The 20,173-nt window shown below is 33.7% G+C and overlaps 1 protein-coding gene across 10 annotated transcripts in view; it reads left to right on the forward strand.

Moving 5' to 3' along the window:
• DIAPH2 (diaphanous related formin 2) overlaps nucleotides 1–20,173 on the forward strand; it is a 251,755-nt gene that overhangs the window by 133,867 nt on the left and 97,715 nt on the right. For all 10 annotated transcript variants that reach the window (XM_075161966.1, XM_075161969.1, XM_075161962.1 and 7 more), the window contains one exon: nucleotides 12,597–12,762. In XM_075161966.1, coding sequence (XP_075018067.1) covers nucleotides 12,597–12,762 — 166 coding nt within the window. The remainder of the gene's footprint in view (nucleotides 1–12,596; nucleotides 12,763–20,173) is intronic.

The following is a 20,173-nucleotide window of genomic DNA, read 5'->3' on the forward strand; positions in this document are numbered from 1 at the left end:
TTTTGAATTTTACTAAGGGTATGTTATTTATTTTGTTGTGTAGAGATAGCATTTTAAGTGTGTTGACTTCAGGTTTTTGTTATGTTTATGTAGATACTATATATCAAAGAAGTTAGGTAAGTTTGCAAATTGTTTTACATGGAGTTGAAAGTAGGGCTGTCAGGTTCGGGGGGGATGTATCACAGAAGGATATATGACTGGGCCTGGAGGGGAGGATAGCAAAAGGAGAAGCATATAGAGCCAAAAAATATGAAAGAAAAGTGTTAGTAACTCATCTTTCGTCATGAAAAATCATATGATTTTTCATAAAAGTTCAATCTGTGAATTAAATTAAAACTTTGTGCTTAAATGCCCCCAGTTATGTCCATTAAAAGCTTTTTTGAAGAACTTTTTCTTCCCAGATGGTGAATTTTACCCAGTTCATCTGGATTTTCAGAGTCACTCATTTTTTGTTCCTTTAGTGTTGCTCTTCAAAGGGCTCTTCTCTTTCCTTCTTGTTTTCCCCTTCATTCAGATGTATGCAGGAAGAATTGAATCATCTGCAAAATGTCTTTCTGCCAGATTCAACACACAACACTTTTTAAAGAGCTTTCCACTTCTTTTATTATCATACATTCTTTTTCTTTATTTTTTTTCTATTTGATTCATCTTTCTTAAAGCAAACTAAAAATGTCCACGGTGTTCCAGTTGATAACTATAGGATTATATAGGTATAATCATTACTTAGATTGAATTTGAAATCACCTAATAATGTGTCATGTTTTAATGCATAATGTTCATTTCTCTTACAACTCTTCAATATCAGTAAAAGAAATGATAAATCCCTTTGGAAAATGATCCTTTGAATTTTAACTGGTCTGGACTAGAGTACAGTTGTCATAATATTAATATTAATATTATCATTTAATATTAATATTTAAAAATACATTATGGAACATTATACATGAAAATAGTGTTATACAAAGCAGTTTATCAGTTTTCTTTCTGACAGTATTTCTACCTTCAGACCTTAATTTCTTTTTAAGAAGGAAGGTCCTGATGTGAGGGGACATAAGATTCTGTTGATTTCTTTCATATTGGGCTATGTTATAAATCCTGTGAACAGGAGTGTACAAATAATCTGTAGGTTCCGTTATAGTATGAGTAAAGGAAGAAACTGGACAAATGTTAGAAATGGGGAGGCATAATGATATGCAACAGGTAGCTGTGAGGCAATTAAGAATTTCACAAAGCTTATTTTTCTGATTTTTTTTTTTAATTGAAAAACATATATTCTGTAAATTATATAGTACAAACTTTTGTAGGTTATCTGTTTAAGTCCAGACATTTGACTATAGATTTGTGTTGGATTTTTTTTTGTTTAATCCCTGAGATTATGTAGATTTACCACATGAGGGAGCTCCATTCTGTTCTGCACCTTGAAGACTACATCTAGACTTGTGCTTCAAAGCTAGTACTGAATAAGTTTGAGAGAGGATTTTATACAAGAAAGGAGAAAAGTATAAAAAGATTGCTGAAATGCATTTTTAGTGTATATGTTAGCTAACTAGTGAGAGAAGAACTTTTTGACAGTAATCTACACAGACACATGAAAAATTATATAGGAGGAAAAGCCTGCTTGTTTAGGAGATTCTAAAGAATAAAATTCTATGAACAAAAATCTACTTAAATACATGGAAATCTAAAGGTGTCTTGATTGTGTATAATTGCCTGAGGGAAACTTTCATCCTTAAATTTATATTAAACCAAGTTGTCCATATCACTCAAAGATACTTTCGTAAAGAACTAATTCATTAGAGATCCATTTTCTAATTGCTGTATGCTTATTTTAAAATCTGAAATTAAAGGGAGAGTGCACTCTATAAATCGCTGGAGCTGCAACATTAGATATCAAAATCAAACTGTCATAAGACATGGCTTTATCAAAAATGTTGGTGTTGGTGGAACTGCTTTTTGCCCTCTACCCTTCTCCAGTCTCCAAAAAGAAAACTAAAAAAACCCCAAACTTTTTGGAGAAAGTGTACTCATTATTTTTTTTTAAAGCGGCGTGTCTGAGTATAAGAAACTTTCATTTCAGATCCTGATTGCCCTGTGATTACGCTTTTAGCTTTTCTGTCTGACCAGAACATTTGTTTAAGAAATATCCTTAAGTGTTTGTTGACCGAGATAGAAATTTGAGGGATTACTTAATTTTCCTGACTTTTCTTTGTTTTAATCCCAGTCATTTGGGGCAAGGCTATTTGTGTGCATACGGTGGTGAGTTCCTAGCAAATAATTGCCCAGTAAGTTATGGTTACATATTTTTGGTATTAATATCTTGAGAGAAAAGAGGAGGGAAAGGACATGCACCATTTTACTCAATCATATATGATGTGTCGTTTTAAGTATGCAACTGGTATTCAAAATACTATTTAGGTGCAAAACAGATTCTTCTTTTTAGAGTGTAGTCTCTGTAGTCTTTCACCCTCATTTTCTCCTGCACTTGAATTTGTGAACACTTCATTAAAACAGTTGTTTGCACTAAACAAATCTGAATTTTAATTAAGTTATTCTATGCTTTTTTATCAGGTGACATAAAATCATTCCTTTTCCTCCTTGATTTTGAACATCTAGGCTCTTGAAACATTATATGATCTGAACTTTTTCAGATTTCTAAAAATGAGAAAGAGAACTTCTGACATTGCTGCATTAAAGGAGACCTAGAAATATAAGGAGTCACTTCTTTTTTCCTTCCCCACACTTAACTGAAAAACTTTATCTAGATGAAGGAACCATCTGATTTTCTGATTGAAGGCTGTTAAAACAGGGTACAACTGACAGCTCAAACATCGCTCTCTTAATTAAATCCAGATAAATTGAGGAAAAACTGCATGATCAAAGAGCAAGTGAATGCAGTTGCAGTTTCTCTGAAAGATTTAGGGCACACAAAGCTGTAATTATTGTTTAAGGCATCTCATTGTGTGTTCCAAAGCTAATATAATATTTTTAGGAGTGGCTACGTTACTGTGGCTTTGCTGAAATAGGTATCAACAACTAGTTTTTTTTATTGCTCTTAGAACGTTGTTTGTTAATGCTTTGTGTTATTTGAAACAGTCACATTTAATTAATTTGAATATAATATGCAAAACAAATTTTGCAGCATAATTTTGTTTGTACTATCTGCATTTTAGTTATTTTCTTTCTTGTTTTTATTCATCTAACCAGATTTTTATCTAATTGTTCTCCAGGGAAGGTATGCTAGAAATCCATTACTCTTGCAACATTTTCTGTTTGATACATTCTTGACTATCATGTCTTCTCTGTTGCTTTCTAATTAATGCATGAATAGTGATTATAATTAATTGTTTGCCACCACAAAAAATGAGAGAGATTTGAGTTTGAAAAAGCTACAAATACCATTCTTCGTACTGTTTCAAATTATTTTTAAACCCAAATATCACAAATGAGAATTGAGTTAAGAACTAGATGATTTCTGTTGTAAAAGGTGCTGGAAAAGCACCTGCATAAAACATATAGGGAGTGACTACTTTTCAGAGTGACTCCTTTTCAGACTTCTTAATATGGGATTCCAGGCAAAAATGTCATCCATGACTGTGAAGGATCTAAGCAAAATGTATGAATTTTGTACAAGTATAGGAAAATAACCTGTAAAGCATTACCAAGCTAGAATAATAAACTGGAGAGTTCTTTACATTCTTCTGTGATTTTATAAGACTCTTTTTGCCTTTCTTCTGTCCTGTCATCTTCTAGTATTCATTGTTCTAGCACTCCCATCAGTTCCCCCTCTTCATGCCATCGTCACATTGAAGTGCGTGCTGTAGGTCTAAAAAGGCTTAAGAACTGCGAGGGAAGATCATGAAATACGTAACCAATATACACTGAGTGAAGTTATATCTATACCTGTATCTATCTGTTTCATTCTTCATCTGGCATAATCTTTTTCCTTATTTTTAACAGCACTCTCAAGTTCCATTTCAGAACAAATGAAGCTAACTAGTCTACCCCTTTCATTCATGAATGGCATTTTGCCATTCTCTTAAAAGGATGTTTTTCACCTGTCAGGCAGTGTCAGTAAATTCAATTCTTCTCAGCATGTTTTTGCAAAAGCAGTTTCAAAATTCTGGTGACTTCATCAGTAGAAATAAAGCTTTGTCTTTGTCAGGATGAAAGGTTTGTTTTGCTTTCAGTTCTAGTGCTTTTAGAAATTGTTTTGATCTTTCTGTCTCCTGTTAAAAATTGGAATATGGACTTTGGGGATTATTTCCCTGTTACAATTCTGGAAAAAAACCTTAACTTCTGAGGTCATCAACTGTCTTTTTCTCTGAAGAAAAAAAAAAAGTTTTTTCACGTTAATTTAGGTTAATACCTAGCTCTAATTTTGGAGTTTTTCCAATTTTTAAAAATATTTTTATTTAAGATAGACAAGATCTTCTCTTCTCCCTAGCCTGTGGCTTTATAAATGCTGCCTTTTATGTGTTCTGTTTGAGGAGCCAAGTGCTCTTATTTACTTTTAAAGTTTTCTTCTTCATGCTACCACAGGAAATTCCTAAATCGGCATCATAAGTCTTTGAGCAGACTTTTCCAATATAAACCAATTTAAGAAACAGCCTGTGGAGCTTTGTTCCTTGGACTGAATATTTTATAAAATAGGCCCTTGTTTATCAGTTTTTGCCTGGAGAGTTCCTATGGGACTTTTAGAGAAATGAGCTCTGATCTTTGCATCCTGATTAACAGAAGTATAAATAAAAAAGGCAGTATTGAAATTATGTTGACATAAGCTTTCTCTTGTGCGTAGTAAAGTGGTGTATGTAGAATCAATGGAAATAGTCTTTTCATTATTGAGAAGTTTGAATGCATGAAAATTAGGAATTGGTATGATTACTTAGAGCTAGAAGTAAGTAAACATTGACAGATTTTTTTAGTGTTTATAAAGATGAAAGTTTTATGGCCATTTAGGGACAAGTCAGAAAGCCTTATGTTAATTATCATGAACTTAAGCATGATTTTGCAATTTAGGGAGAAAGAACAGGTGACAGCTAGCATTGTTATCAGATCGTTATGATCTTTCTGTGCCTCATTTCCATGAACACAAACACCGAACTAGTGTCTGTACACAGTGAATGCAGTTGTATTAAATAATTCTGGTAAGTTAATGACTTCTTCAGGTACTAATGTGATGAAGGCCAGGAAGATGAATAGACCTCTTTGTATGATAACTGAGAAGCAACTGTTCTTTTGTGGTGTTGTTTTTTTTCTGGGCTGTTCTGTCAGAATGTTGAATGATGAGGTAATTTGCTTTGTAGTGAGAAGGAAATTCTCACACTGAGCTTTTTATGGATATTTTATTAGTGAATCTTTAAGCTCTTCAGAAGTACATGCTTTTGTGTAAACAGATAAAATGGGGCTTCTTCTATGGGTTTTGGTTTCTTTGGGTTCTAATTTGGGTAGATGAAGTATATTGTAATGAAGATTTCTGTAAATTTTTTTTTGTTTTTAGAAAACAAAGGCTTTCAAGAGGAAGGAAAGATTAGGTATATAATTGTGATTCATAATTATCTGTGTACGCTCCAGAAGTCTTGTCTTCTGTGTAGTCACAGAGATACATTATGTATGTAGTGTGAACGATAAAATTGTTAGCATCTGTTTACATACTGATAGCAGGTGAAAATAAAGCTATCAGTGTAAATGACTTACTGTTATTAAAGCTGAATTTCTGTCTTCAGCTAATAAGTTCTGTTTGTGTCTCTCCAGTTCAATTCAAAGAATGCTCTGTTACGAATGAGCTTGGAGATTAGAAACTGAGAGCACTGGTACATCCTTCATTAAAGATGATGACACTATTGAATCAAACTTTCTCTTCTAGCTATAGAAAACACTTAATTTCCTTTTGTTGCTAATTTCTTACTGCTGAGGATGTCAAGTGCCACCTAGGAGTAAGGTTAATTTGCAAGCAAATCTGGTGATCCACACGTTGATATTAGTAAACTGCAACATTTATGATGATTGGTGTCACAAATGTTTTTTAATCCCACCCTTGTATGCTCTATCTAATACATCATAAAGGCATACAAACAAAAATCAGCTGTTGTGTGATTATTTACATAATTCTTTCTGCCTAATTAGTTCTCCCCCAACTATGTCATTTCAGGCTCCAACAATTTTACTTTCAAGCTATTTGAATAGGCAGTTTTTCAGCACATTTATTCATTTTCCCACAGTGTCTGCTGTAACATGTTATGGATTGAGCTGACTGACAGTTAGTTAATGGAAGTAAAACTAACTTCTGTTTCTTCAAAATAACAGAATACACAGTAAAGATAATAGACTGGTTTTATACGGTTAAAATTTGTACACTCTGTGTTGAATTAATAACGAAATTGTAATTTTATCAAAGCATCAACCTTTGGTATGTTAGTTGTTCCAGATATATCTGTTGCTTTAAAGAGTTGTAGTGTGTATGTGTATCTCCAGAATAATAAGGTGGCATTATGATATGCAGCTGCGTTCCCTCCTGCTTCAAGTACTGCTGACATTAATTCCATAGTTCAGATCAGGACAGGAGAGAAACATTCAAACATATAATTTGTCGTGGAAATTTTAATAAGCCAGTTTTAATTAAACTGTATTATCTGAGACACAGAACATTCTGATGGAAATTGTCAATTTTCAGAACAGTAAGTGAGTACTTGAGAGCTTGGAATAGCTAACAGAATAATAAATGATTTCAAATTGTAAATTTAGTAAAGAACGAAAGAATACACATTGACATATATATTTTCAGTCTTGCAGTATTTAGGGTTATGAAGGCTCAGAGCTTTATCATTGCATAATGATACAGTTCATGGACATTTTGCACTCCTCAGTGCAATTTATCAACCTGCAACTTAAAGCTAACAAACAAAACACTGTGTATTTTTCAAAAATGCATTATTTTAAGAAAAAAAAGTTATTTACTGTGGAAATAGTAAATGGATTACCAGTTTTCCTATTGTAAATTATAAATTATGATAGACTATAATTTTTATCTAAAACCGGTGTGTCATATAAAATGTAACTGTAAAATTGAACAGTTAGAAGTGCACCTAAAAAGACTGGTGTGGACAAATTTAAAGGAAATGATATGGAGATTTATAATGAAGCCCTGTTTCTGTATCTTTAATGATGCTGTGCTGTCCTTTGAGAACAGTTTCTGTCTGTAATGAATGTTAGGATCAGTGTGTATAGTAGAATAAGAAACCTTCATACATTCAGTAAAACTGAAGTTAGCTGAAAAATAAGTAGATATTTAAATAAATAAATTTTAAGTGGCTTTACTTTCCAGACTTCTAGAAAATCCCAGGCTGATTATTTTTTACCTCCTCATTATAGTTCTAATCTATATAATATGCTAAATACATTGATTCTTTCCCTTTAGGTTGAGTATATTTATAAATGAGAACATCTTCCATCTCTAGTCCCAGTGGGCCTTTATTTTCTTTTGTCCTTGTGGTTTTGCTCTCTATTGGGAGTTAATCCATCTGTAGCGTAATGCCAGCTGCCTCTTTCTCAAATGATTTTTGTTTTGTGTCAGCACAAACTTTTGAGAATCAAGCATTACATGAAAAACTCTCCCAATGGAATGCTGCTTTCACGTGTTTTCAGCTTCCTGTAACCAGTAGCTGGAAGGACGTGTCGAAAGAACTCCTATACAGTCTTTGAAATGCTTTTGGAAAGTGTTAAGAAGTTTCTGGCAGGTATCTCCGTTTTGTTTGCAGTGCATTCTTTCTTCTTCTGGAAGTATCAAAGACATCAACTCTGTGGTCTGTTTGTTTTATTGTTTCAGACCTGTGGACAACATCCCTTAAATTCCATTTTTATAGTGACTATATACCCTGGAGAGGGGCCTCCTTAACTGCTGGAACACCAGTGCATTTTTTATAATTATAGTTAAAATACCAATGTTCTTTTTACTGTGACATATTTATTGTTGATGAATGCCATGCTGTCAGTGTTAGCTTTCATTTTCTTCGTAAATGCTGACAGTAGTAGGTCTTGCCTTTGGGCAAGTGAGGGTTTTTTGTGTTCAGGTACTTTATTAACTCTATTATTAAAGTTATTGATATATTGATGTGCAATTCATAACAGATGTATGGTAGAAGTGATGACTTTCCCTCCAGCAGATTTGGGGTCTTTAACCTTGATTTCTCTGATCTTTTTTTCTCATCTGTTTACACAGAAGAAATCAGGAGAAAGCATGGAAGTACCATGGTAATGGTCCTAATATGGACGTAAAGAATTTAATTCTACTGTTGATGGTAATTAGTGATTCTTTAACTCTGACATAATGTGGTAGCATAGTGTCATGGTAACGTTTGTATCCATTGCTTGCTTAATTAAGTGAATTAATTTCGGCATTGCACTGAAATGCCAGCAAACTGTAGTCATCTAGTCATATTTCAAAGTGTAAAAAATCATTGACTTACAGAAAAGATATTTTCAGTCATTACAGCCGTACTAATATTTACTTGTATTCTGACAATGACACTACACTTAATATTCTCACTGCAGAAATCTTATTCATCTGGGTATCTAAACTTTTTTTTTTCCCTTCCTGGTGGTGGTCGTTGTCAAGCAAACCATGGAACTGGATGGAAACTTGGCAGCTGTAATGCAAACACATAAACAAAATCCTTTTTTTTTTTTTTAAAAAAAAAGAAAGAAAAAAAAAGAAAGAAAAAGGAGATGTGGAAGTTCCCCAGCCTCTCTTATAACAGGAAGAAGACAGGAAAAAGTAGAATTAGTAGATAACTGAAATTTGGTAACAAAAGTTAATAAGTAATAGAATAATGAAAGCTAATGGTTTGCATTTACCTGCATCTTTGTAGTTTAAAAGTTTTCTTTTGTTATTTGTTTGCATTTTAATTTTCTTTTGAGTTCTTTAGCGACATGGCATACAGAGAATTTGACTGGATTGCATGGTAAAGCATATATTGTTAACTTTTTGGTGCCAGTTACTGAGCAGTGATTAATTTATTTATTAATCTCAGGGTGATGTGTTGAAATAGGATAGTGCTTTTGGAAGACACCTGTAAATTTTAAACTGCAATAGCATTTCTTCAAAAATTCAAAGGTGACACTTAGAAAATCTCAAGGTAATTTTATGTAGTTGCCATCTGCAGTAGTATTAAAATGAAAAAAGGAAATGGCTTAAAGTGCATAAACTTTTCTTTACCTAGTAACCACTAAAATAAGTATTTCAAAACTTCAGTAAGGATAATAGGTACAAAGTTGCCCAGATGGTGATTAGGTATGGTTCTGTTATTGTTGCACTTGTGTATTTACTAATCTTAGTAAAGCAATAACTCTCCATATATTCAGCTTTACAAACCCTTTTTTCTTGGTTTAGGTGGAATTTTGGGAGATAGGTATGGTACTGAAGATGGAAAAATGCTTCCAAGTCATTTTTTGGGTGGTGTTTTTTTGTTTTTGTTTTTGTTTTGTTTTGTTTTTTTTTTTTGTTGTTGTTGTTTTTTGTTTTTTTTTTTTCCTTAATTTTTCAAATAATATTATTTAGAGTAAAGCCTTGGCTTAGAATTTTCTATATGGTTATAAAAGAAACGAAAAAAATGTGTGTATGTGGAAAAACAAGCTTGTGAATAAAGTAATTTCTCTTAGTTGAACAAGCATCTTTATACTTCATAGTTCTGTGATTTTTTGTTGTGGTTTACAATAGTAAGAATGAAACCTTGTTTACAGTTTTTAAATGAGCACTCATTAAAGCTTCAAACTATATTAATGAAAACTGTTGTAATTAAGTATTTCTACTATGCAAAGTTTTGATAGCTTAGATTTTTCATCAAGGCTTTTTCATGAAATAGTATAGGCAAGTATGGCTTTGCTTCTCTGACTAAGTCTTTGCAATGACTTGAATTAGTAGATTTCAAGGTGATGTTTCAAGTTACTAATATTTTATAAGTATGAAGATGTATTCTGTCTTTTGTCATCATATTAATTCATCTTACCAACATTGTTTTGTCTTACAAGCCATCTGTTAATGGTATTTCTTATTTGCAGTTTGGCACTTTAATTAGATAAAAAATAATAATGTTGAAATTACAGTGTATGTTTCTACAGCGTTGCTTTAAAATATGTTCTAGTTTCAATAGCAGTATTGTTTTTTTTTCTTTTTAGTGATTACTGTTGTTATTTCTCATGTTGAATGTGCAACCTGAACGGAGAATTTGACTCTGGGAGATTTCTCTCAAAGAATTAATTTGAAATCTGGAATGTTCGAAGGTTTTTTCTTTTTTTGTTTCAGACTTTTCAGTCGTTTTTAGTATATTGATTTGGTTTTATGTTATAAGAGGTTGTTTTTAAAGGAACCACAGATACAATTTGTATAATTATATACCTTCGTATTTCTTTTTCCTAGTATTTTTGGTGAGTTGTTCAACACAGTAGTCTGCTGACTCTAATGCAATTCATGTTTTTCTAAAATTTTTAGACTGTGCTCAGTAATTCAGTAATGTGCCATTATTACCTATTTAACATAGTCTTGCCATTAAACTTTCATTTCCTTTTGTACAGTTAAATGTCATTGAAGACTGAACTATAACAAGTATGTCTTGTGTTAAGATGAGCAATTCAACAGTCCAAGCTTGAAATTCTAACCAAGCAGGTTAAACTGCATTTCAATAAATTGAAAATATAGGTATTACTACTGTGTTTGCACTGGTATGAAACTATATAGGTAGATATTACTGTTTCAAAATCTTGATATTTATATATTAAGATCCATTGCATTGTTGGTTTCTTCTTTTTGCCATTCTAAATGAACTGTATAAGCTGACAAACGAATACAACTTTTCTTTTATGCTGCTGAGGCTTTAATGAAGAAGAGAGGATTACTTGGAAAATAAGTTTCTTAGGAGGAAAATTTGCATTATATAAAGTTTTTGATCATACTTTTAAAAAACAGTTTTTAAATGACTATTTACATACCTCCCATTAGTAGAGCGGGAAAATCCAAGTGAAATATTAGGCCTCTTTCCAATGGAAGATATTTTCAGCCTTCTTGCTCTTGCATGTATCTTGTGAAATGAAAGCCTTCTAAGTACTCAGCAGTATCCAAACACTACCGAAATGTTATGCATAGAATGTCCACCTGAATTTCTTTATTCTGCAATTGTTGACTATTTTCTGAAGAATCATTTTTGGGTTTAGTCTAATCTCAAAAATAAATGGTTTGTACGATTTCTCTGTATGTCTCTTTCCCCTAATTAGTTTCCAGGTTGTTTGTTATTTTGCAGAGAGATAGGGATCTCAAAGATACTGAGTAATTAGAAATGTGATACTAGGCAGAGTCTCAAACTAGAAACTCAAGTATGGGGAAAGGTTGAAGCATGAGCTCTGCTGTATTAAGAATCAGAATCCGCATGCAAGAGAGTCATTACAAGTAAAAGCCACAGGGAGCCAGGCTGCCTGATTTTTGTAGTTCAGAGGATGACTTGTGTCTTTTGTTCTTGGGTTTTGATATGTACAGCACAACACTTTCATCAGCTACAATTCAGTATCAGCAGAACTAGTTTAATCTTGTACTAGCTGTTTTTTTTAACAGTGATGGGGGACTTTGTATCTTCATGGGTATAAACAACCACAACAGAAGAAAACAGCAGACTGAAACTTACTTGCTTCAAGGCAAACTATTATGTCCCTTAGTAGCTTGCACCCTTCCTGTATTTTCAAATTAATTGTTCTAAAAATATTTTTTTTTCACATAGGGGAAAAAAAAGCCACATTTTTCTATTTAAAAGGATTACTCCAAACTGTTAGTGATGACTGCTGGGGTGGAAGTCAATCTCAGTCTCATTTCTAGACTTCCATGCTTCCTAATGGAAAAAAAGACTTCTATTGTTCCATGGTGTCTTTCTTACTAATAATTTTTCAAAGCTGTTTGTCAGTTAACTGGGGAGGTGGGTGGATATTCCATTTTTATAAGTTCTGTGAAATTACATAGTTGAGAGCGCACCCCAAATAAGTGTGCCTAGTACAGGAAGCCTGAAGCATGAGCTGAGCTATGTGGCTAGGCATTGAAGAATCCAGAAAGATGATGCATCTATAAGAAAAAGCAAAGAAAATTAGATGTCATACTGTATAATTTTGTCATTGGTAGTTATGCACAACGCAAATTTTACAGATAAAATACATGTACATAATTTGGGGGACATGACATCACTTGAACAGAGTGGGACATTATAGTCAGATTCACACAGCAAACTAATTTTCAGTATGTCTTTTCATAGAGTGTATTTTAGAAAATTAATCATTTATTAGAAGAAAAATGTCCAAAATATTTGGAAATTTATAAAGTCAGTAGCATAGTCTACTAATGGCAAATCTTCACCATTGAAAAGGGATCATTTAATGGAAAAGTGTGCCACCACCTTATGTTGATATGAACTTGCAGACATGTAAACATTAATACATAATGATGTCATATTTGAAAGCAAGACAACACTAGAAATTTTCCACTTCTAACCTTTGTACTGAGTTTTCTTTACTTTTTTTTTACTGTTAGATTGGATTACATTTGAATCATTTTCCTTAACAAAACCTTACAGCTTTGCTGAGAGTGCCCGAGAGCAATATGAAAAATTGTCCAACATGCACAACAACATGACCAAATTGTATGAAAATTTGGGAGAATACTTTACCTTTGATCCCAAAGCAATAAGCATAGAAGAATTCTTTGGCGATCTGAGCAACTTCAGAACTCTGTTTTTGGTGAGTAATGTCTGCAAAACATTATACGTATTCTTATTTCTTCTTTCTCCCAATTTTAATTCTTTCCTCTTTTCTCTATTTCTTGTGTTATAGCTAACTTTATGTTTTGTTCTATGGCAGGAAATTGGATGAATGTTTCCAGAATTATTTACATATTGGTCACTGATAGCTATCATCCTCCAGTTTGTAACTTGCAAACTCAACTGTCAATGTGGTTGAGACATATGGATAATTAGAAAATATTTTCCCTCTTTTAAAAACCTTGCCTGTTGGTTGACACACAACAAACAGGCGTGATACTGAAAAACGTGTTAAAATCAAGACCTGAATGGCCGGGTCTACATTAATCTGGCTGATGCCTTAATGATGCTGTGATGCTAAGGCTGAGACTTTCAAGATGAGCTCTGTATTGCTGACAGAACTCATGAAGTTCACTTAGATGCTTATGTTACTATTTCCAGTCATCCAGTGTGGTTGATGTCAGGGTATGGCTTTTTTATGAAGGAATTTAAGAATTTCATTTTAAACAGCTAAGTTTTTTAATGGGTTTAATGTCATCTTTCCTAGTGGCTGTCTGGAAGCCATAATTAGCTGCACCATAGGAAGTGTACAGGGAAAACAGATGCCTAGAATGTCACATTGTGTCTCTAGAGGATATTAACATCACTTCAAAATACCACCGTTTACCATGCAGCTGTGGCTCATTGATCTGTCGATTACCAGTAGCTGGCTTAATTTATGATGTAATCTTAAGGACTTCCAGTTTCAGTGTGACGGAAGAATACTTTAAAACGTATTTTTCATACCAAGTTTACTTTATTAGAAAACTTTTACTACAATATATTTAACTATTCATTTTAAATTTGCTGAAATTATTCTTCTTTTTCCATAAGCAAACCACCAATTCTTTTATAATTAGTGAGTATGCCAACACATCTGTGTGAAGACTTGTAAAGAACAGGAATAGTTGTCATGAGATATTTCAGTGCATTTACTTTTTCATATATCCAAGGCTTACATTTTCAAATGCGGATATCTGAATTTGGAAATTTACTCTGTTGTAACTACTTGAAACAGACTTCAGGCTAGCAATGTCCAAATATTTTTATGCAAGTCTGTCCTCAAGTATGTATTTAAACTGCTATGAAGGTGATAGGAGCTAGAGGGCAAATGTTTTCTAGAAGGCATATTAGAATCCTTACTCTTATTTCCCTTCCTTTTGATTTCCTAAAGATCTGGCTGATGGCCTGTTGCTCTTGAATGGTTATAGTTGAATTTTCTGGGAGACTATTTAGAAGAGATTCATGTATTGCTATGGAGTGACTGAGTAATACTGGGGGGGTGGGAAAAAGTGATATTTCAGGTTTTCAGTGGGTAAATGTGAGAAATTAAATATGAAGTGCAATAACTCTTCTGATAACAAAGCTGGAATATTTTTGTGGCCTTTCCAAATTAACCAAAAGCAGAAAAGAAACTACTATGTGTACATCACAGTTCCAGGAACAGATGAAATCGTCTTTGTTTCAGGTTTAGAATGAGTTTCTGTAAGTAATTCTGTAAGAGTGAAGTGTTGAATTCAGGGGTGAGGATGTTATTGAATCATATATGAAAGATCTTCATTTTGCAGCAAAAAGACTTTAAGAACTTAAGACTTTAAAAAATGATAGAGATAATAATTTGACGATTGACTTTTCTCAGTGTCGTGAACTTTGGACTATATGATGTAGTATTAATGATACGTGTTTTCATGTTATGATTTCAGTAACGCTTGTTCTTTTCAATGTTTTTGCATGGGTATAACTGATTGGGTGTTGCTAATTATTTTGATAAGGAGATGAAATACAATCTAGCTGACTACATTTTATCCATCTTTATTGATTGCTAGTTAAGGAGAGAGGAATTCTGTGAGATTTATCTGTATATCTTCGTACAGAGGGCAATCTTTTAAGTTTCAATGTATAATAGTTTTATATTTTCTCCATTAACATTGTATTCTATAGAAATAAATCATTATTCCGTTCTTTAGCCTTTAATATAATGGCTATATGATGTACGATTATAATAATTAATGCTTTACCTATGTCCATTATTTTGATAACTTAAAGAACAAAGGGGCAAATGAAGAAAAATCTTGGATTAAAAGCACTGGTTATGAAGGAATCACCACAAGACTTGTGGTGCCAAAATTTCAAACGTATAGACATGCAATGCATCTTCTGATGATCCAAGTTTCACTACCTACAAAGACAGAATCCGGGTTGATTTATGAAGTTTTTATTTTTATACTTTCTATACAATATCAGCACTATGTTGCTGGCTATCCATGTCTAAATTCATGGATTATGTTGGTTGGACTTCCAGAGACTATGTAAGTTAGCTTTCTGCTCAAAGCAAGATCAAGTTAGAGCAGGTTGCATAGGTCCTTTTTCAACCTCTCTGGGTCCATTTTCCAGTGTTTGATCACACTTGTGGTGGGAAAATAAATAACTGAATAAAATTTCCCATGTTCCAACTATTGTCTATGGGCTCTTGTTCTATCACTGTGCACCTCTGAGAAAAATCTAGTTCTGTCTTCTCTACACTCTCTCATTACGTCATAGACAGCAATTAGGTCTTTACAGAGCCTTCTCACAGATGAACAAACTCATTTCTCCCATGTTCTGCTTGTCATGTCCTCCAGCCTCCTCCTCGTCTTGGTATCATCTGCTGGACTCACTCCAGTGTGTCTATATCTGTCTTATACTGGAGAGCCCAACCTGGACACAGAACTCCAGATGTAGTTTTGGAAGTAGCAGTAAAGTAGAAGAATCACTTTCTTTAACCTGCTTATTACAGTTTTACATAGCCCAGAGTGCATTCAACCTTCTCTGCTGCAAGGCTGCCTCACATACAGCCAGTTCCCATGAGGACCTTCATTTTTCTGCAAAACAGCTTTCTAGGATTGCATTTACATTTTATGTTAGTGGCATTTAGGGCTAAGTAGAAGCCTTGTAATGCAAGCCTATACTATACAAAAACCCTAGATGTTGGCCAGGGGGAGGGTTGGGGTTTTCTTGTCGTTTTTTGGTTTGTTTGTTTTTGTGTTTTTTTTTTTTTTAAACTTGGCTGAATTTCATAAAAAGTATTTGTGAGAATAGCCTGTCTAGTTTTAGATTTCAGTGCATCTGTGATGCTTGTACTTAAGAGGTGATTTTTATTTGGCCTGAATTCTCCTAATTTTTTTTTTCCCCGAATATTTGCTAATTTACCTCATTTAAATGAGGTTCTGTTTTAGGAACATTTAGTGAAATACTAATACACATGCTTCCCAATCTAGATTGTTCAGGTGGCGTATTTAGTCACAGAAGAATTTTAATTTGAATTGAGAATAAATTTTTCTTCAGCATGAATTCACTTCATTTGTACCTATAACAAAGCTCCAGATAGCTAATTCTCTCTGTTTTAGGAAGCTGTCAAAGATTAGGGCAGTTCTAACTTTATTTTTAAGCACTGAAATAGCTATAGCAATCAGAGTAATGAAGGTATTGAGACTCCTTGTGCAAACTACTGTTAATTATTATTTACACATAATCCTCTGGCTAATGCTATATACACATGTATGCATCTTACTTCTGCAAATACTTCTCTGTGGATATGGAACAGTGGTGTAAATTGTATCCTAATTTTTTATACTAATCATTTATACGAGTTTTATTTGCCAGAATCTCCTTTAATTTGCTCTTTATATGAGTGCACAAATACCTTTGTTCTTTTGAGTACTAGACGGTACTCAAAGCAGACAGCAGACTTGCCTTGATTTTTTTATTATTGTTATTGTTGTTACTGTTATTCAATAGGAGGGGAAGAGGCTGTTGTGAAAGTGTTTGGCACAGTTAAAACACTCTCTGTAGTTGAACCCTTTTCTTCTGCTAGACTTGATCTTGAGCAAGTAGGTTTTGTGTATTTTCAGAAGGTTGTAACTACTCTGTTTTTTTCAAGTGTAATCTGTCTTTTGTATTTCACTTATATACTAAATCAGTTTTAATGGACTTCCCTTTTTAAAATTTTGGTACAAGGAGTAGCTATGGACAAATCACGAGTAAGGCCACCTTCTGGTAGGCACTATGTAGCTGTGAACTAGTGGTCGCTTGTTACCGAGGATCACAGTAACCTCACGCATACATTCTTATAATCCTTGGTATGAGATTATCATGTTCTGATAACATGTCATCAAAACCATTCATCTTCTGGTGTAAATAAACTCAACAAATTAATGCATTGCAAGACATTAATGTCTCATTACCTAATTGACATAAAGTGCCTTCTGTGTGAAGGGGAAGTCATCACAGATACAAACTTCTGTTACTTCTCCTGGAAAGAGTCACAATCCACCAGGTGTTTCAGGGACTGGGGGCTTTTCTGCTTTTGGAATTTTTACAAACCTATCTATGGTCAGTTCTTCTTAGGATATTCATATGATATGTACCTTTTACCTAATAATAACAAAGTGCAATAAAATGCTTTTCTAGGGTGGAAAATTATCACAAAGACTGAATCTCCATAAATTAATCTAGTTTATCAAAATAGAACTGTCAAATTCTGTATTCCGATTTGGAATATTAAACTTGCATTCCAAATAGAAAAGGCAGACCACAAATAGTCTTTCTGAATTTCTAGAAAAGTAGGGCTAATTTCCTGCATTACTTTACAGTTTTAGAAAGCGGACAAAATAATTTGCTTGGATACTGTTCTAATGCTACATGTTAGTCTAAATGGTTAATTATATCCATCTGATGCTATGGTCTTTAAAATTTTTATCTGTCCTTTTATCTTCTAAGCCTCTTTTTAAAAAAAAGTTATTAAATAAGGAAATGAACTTGGACCATATGTATGATGCATACTAATTTAAATAGTAATGTTTCAATATAGAAAAGTGAAATCTGAGGCCTAAATAGCTTAAGGAGACGCTTTCTTTTCCTTAGCATCATTTGTGCTTCTGTCAATTCACTTGTTCAGATATATACAGTAGTAGTACTAATTGTAATTAGATCTTTTGGGAATTTTTTGACTTATTTTATCCACTAGAGCACAACCTTGTAGACTTTAGTGGCATAAAGATTCTTGTTTAGGGATTTTATTTTTTCCAGACACTTGAGGAAGGCTTAGGGTAAGCATTAAAAGTTCACAGTACAGTAATTTTTTTTCTCTATAAGGAGAAAATTACTAAAAAGGATTAAGATTTTCTGCAACATTTTGATGCTTGTGAGAAGTTTCCTGAAAGGAAGAAGACACTGAAACTCGTTTAGTCTGTAGAATTTACTGTCATAGCTACTGACAAGAATTCAGGAGCAATCAGAAAAGACTGAGGATATAAAGCATCTCCAAATATTCCCTAGAGTATGCGTATTTATTGAAGTTGTCCAGTTGAAACTATTGTAATGCCTGCATGCTTTATCTAAGTGGTCCCATTAACTTTTTTTAGTATTTTGGTAAATGACTGAAGTATAATTCCAGATATTTTTGAAATATTGATGTCTTGTTTCTTCCTGTTTGTCATTCTCCTGTGTTATTGCTAATGCCTGTTTATTGATAAAGCTTGTTTCTTCTGCTACTTGCAATTTTAACTTACAAGTTCAGAAGTTCTTCAGATTGCTGCTTCTGGTTTTGTTGCTAACATTTCTGGTGTGAACGTTTATGATGACAAGACAAACCATAAAATCATAAGGTAATTTAGGTTGGAGGGAGATGCTGAGAGGGTCATTGAGTTTGACATCCTGCTCAAAGCAGGGCTAGTGCAGAAGTTGAAGTTCAAGCTGCATGGGACCTTGTCCTGCCAAATTTTGAGTATCTCCGTGAATAAAGATACCACGAGTGTGGGAGACTGTATTGAAGGCTTTGCTAAAACCAAAGTAAACAACATCCATTGCCTTCCCCTCATCTACAGAGCCAGTCATCCCATTAGAGAAGGCAGTCAGGCTGGTCAGGCACAATTTACGCTTGATAAGTCCAATCTGGCTGTTTCCAGTCACTTTCTTGTCCTTTATGTACCTGGAAAAGGCTTCCAGAAGGGATTGCTCTGATCTTCCTGAAAACAGAAGCGATGGCTGACTAGTGTGTAGTTCACTAAGCTTTCCTCATTCTTCTGAAGATGAGCATAATATTAGCCTTTTCTGGGCATTGGAGATGTTCCTTGAGTCCCACAACTTTTTGATGAAATAGAGGCCTTGCAATGACATCAGTCAGTTGCCCGAACTGCCTGTGAGACAGTTACGGCAAAGGTTGAGATGAAGACGGCACAGAGTACCTCAGCCTCTTCTTTCATGTTAGGTTCCATGCTCCATTCAGCAGCAGACCTATGTTTTCCTTAATCTTCCTTTGTCTGTCCTTGTAGCTATAAAAGCCCTTTTCATTGCTTTTCACTCCCTTGCCAGTTTTATCTCTGTCTAGGCTTTGACTTTCTTAATTACTTCCCTTCCTGGGCAGTATTCCTCTTGGATAGTATAGCTGTCCTTCCTCTTTTCTATGTTTCTGTTTTGTGTCAGAGCTCTGTCAGGAGTTCCCTGTTCAGCCAAGCTGGCCCCTGCCCCACCTCCTCAGCTTCCTGCATGGCAGGACGGGTGATTCTTGTGCTTTGAGAAGGTTTCCCTTGAAGGTCAGTTACCAACAATGAATGCTTAACATACACAGCGTGTTTTAATTGATACTACAGTGTATATAGTTAGAGATAATTGGCCTTTGTGAGCACTTAAAATTCAACATAGCCCTTCAGAAAATCTTGACTTGTCTTCTATTACCTTTGTACAACAGCTATTACTTGTATTTCCCTTTGCTTAACCTGTGATTCTGCATATGATTCTGCTAACTAAAAGCGGGAATACTGACTAAATAGGTTGTATGTAATGACAATTTTTCTTTTTTTGTTTGCAACTAAAGATAAGAATACCTTATGTTATGGAACCATGCAATTCAGCTACTGTATTTGAAAAAGATAGAATATATATGAATGTTTTTAAAGATGAATCTAAAAGAATTAAATCAGAAATATGTTCTGAATGGCATGTCCCCAGGTCAAAGAGAAAATTCTCTGTATGTGTTTCTATGTGTATGTATACATATATATAAAAGTACATTTGGAGCTTGATTATGTGTTTGCCATGTAATGCTTATATCAAGCTATTTTAATGTTAAGAAGACAGCTGGTCTTTTGAAAACTCACGTTAAAGACTTTTGACAATCATTAGACAAAGTGCCATGTATCAAATGGAAAATAATGTCCATTTGTTGTTACTTCAAATAAAAAATATATGCATGCATTATCTTTTCTACTTGCTTGCCTTTTGCAAGTTGGACAGAAACAGTATTTAATAAATGCGTGTCCACATGGTCTAAGCATTCAGAAGTTGTTAGGCTGAATGACAAGATGTAGAGTATA

This window comes from Calonectris borealis, chromosome 13, assembly GCF_964195595.1.
Source record: "Calonectris borealis chromosome 13, bCalBor7.hap1.2, whole genome shotgun sequence".
NCBI classification, from domain to species: domain Eukaryota; kingdom Metazoa; phylum Chordata; class Aves; order Procellariiformes; family Procellariidae; genus Calonectris; species Calonectris borealis.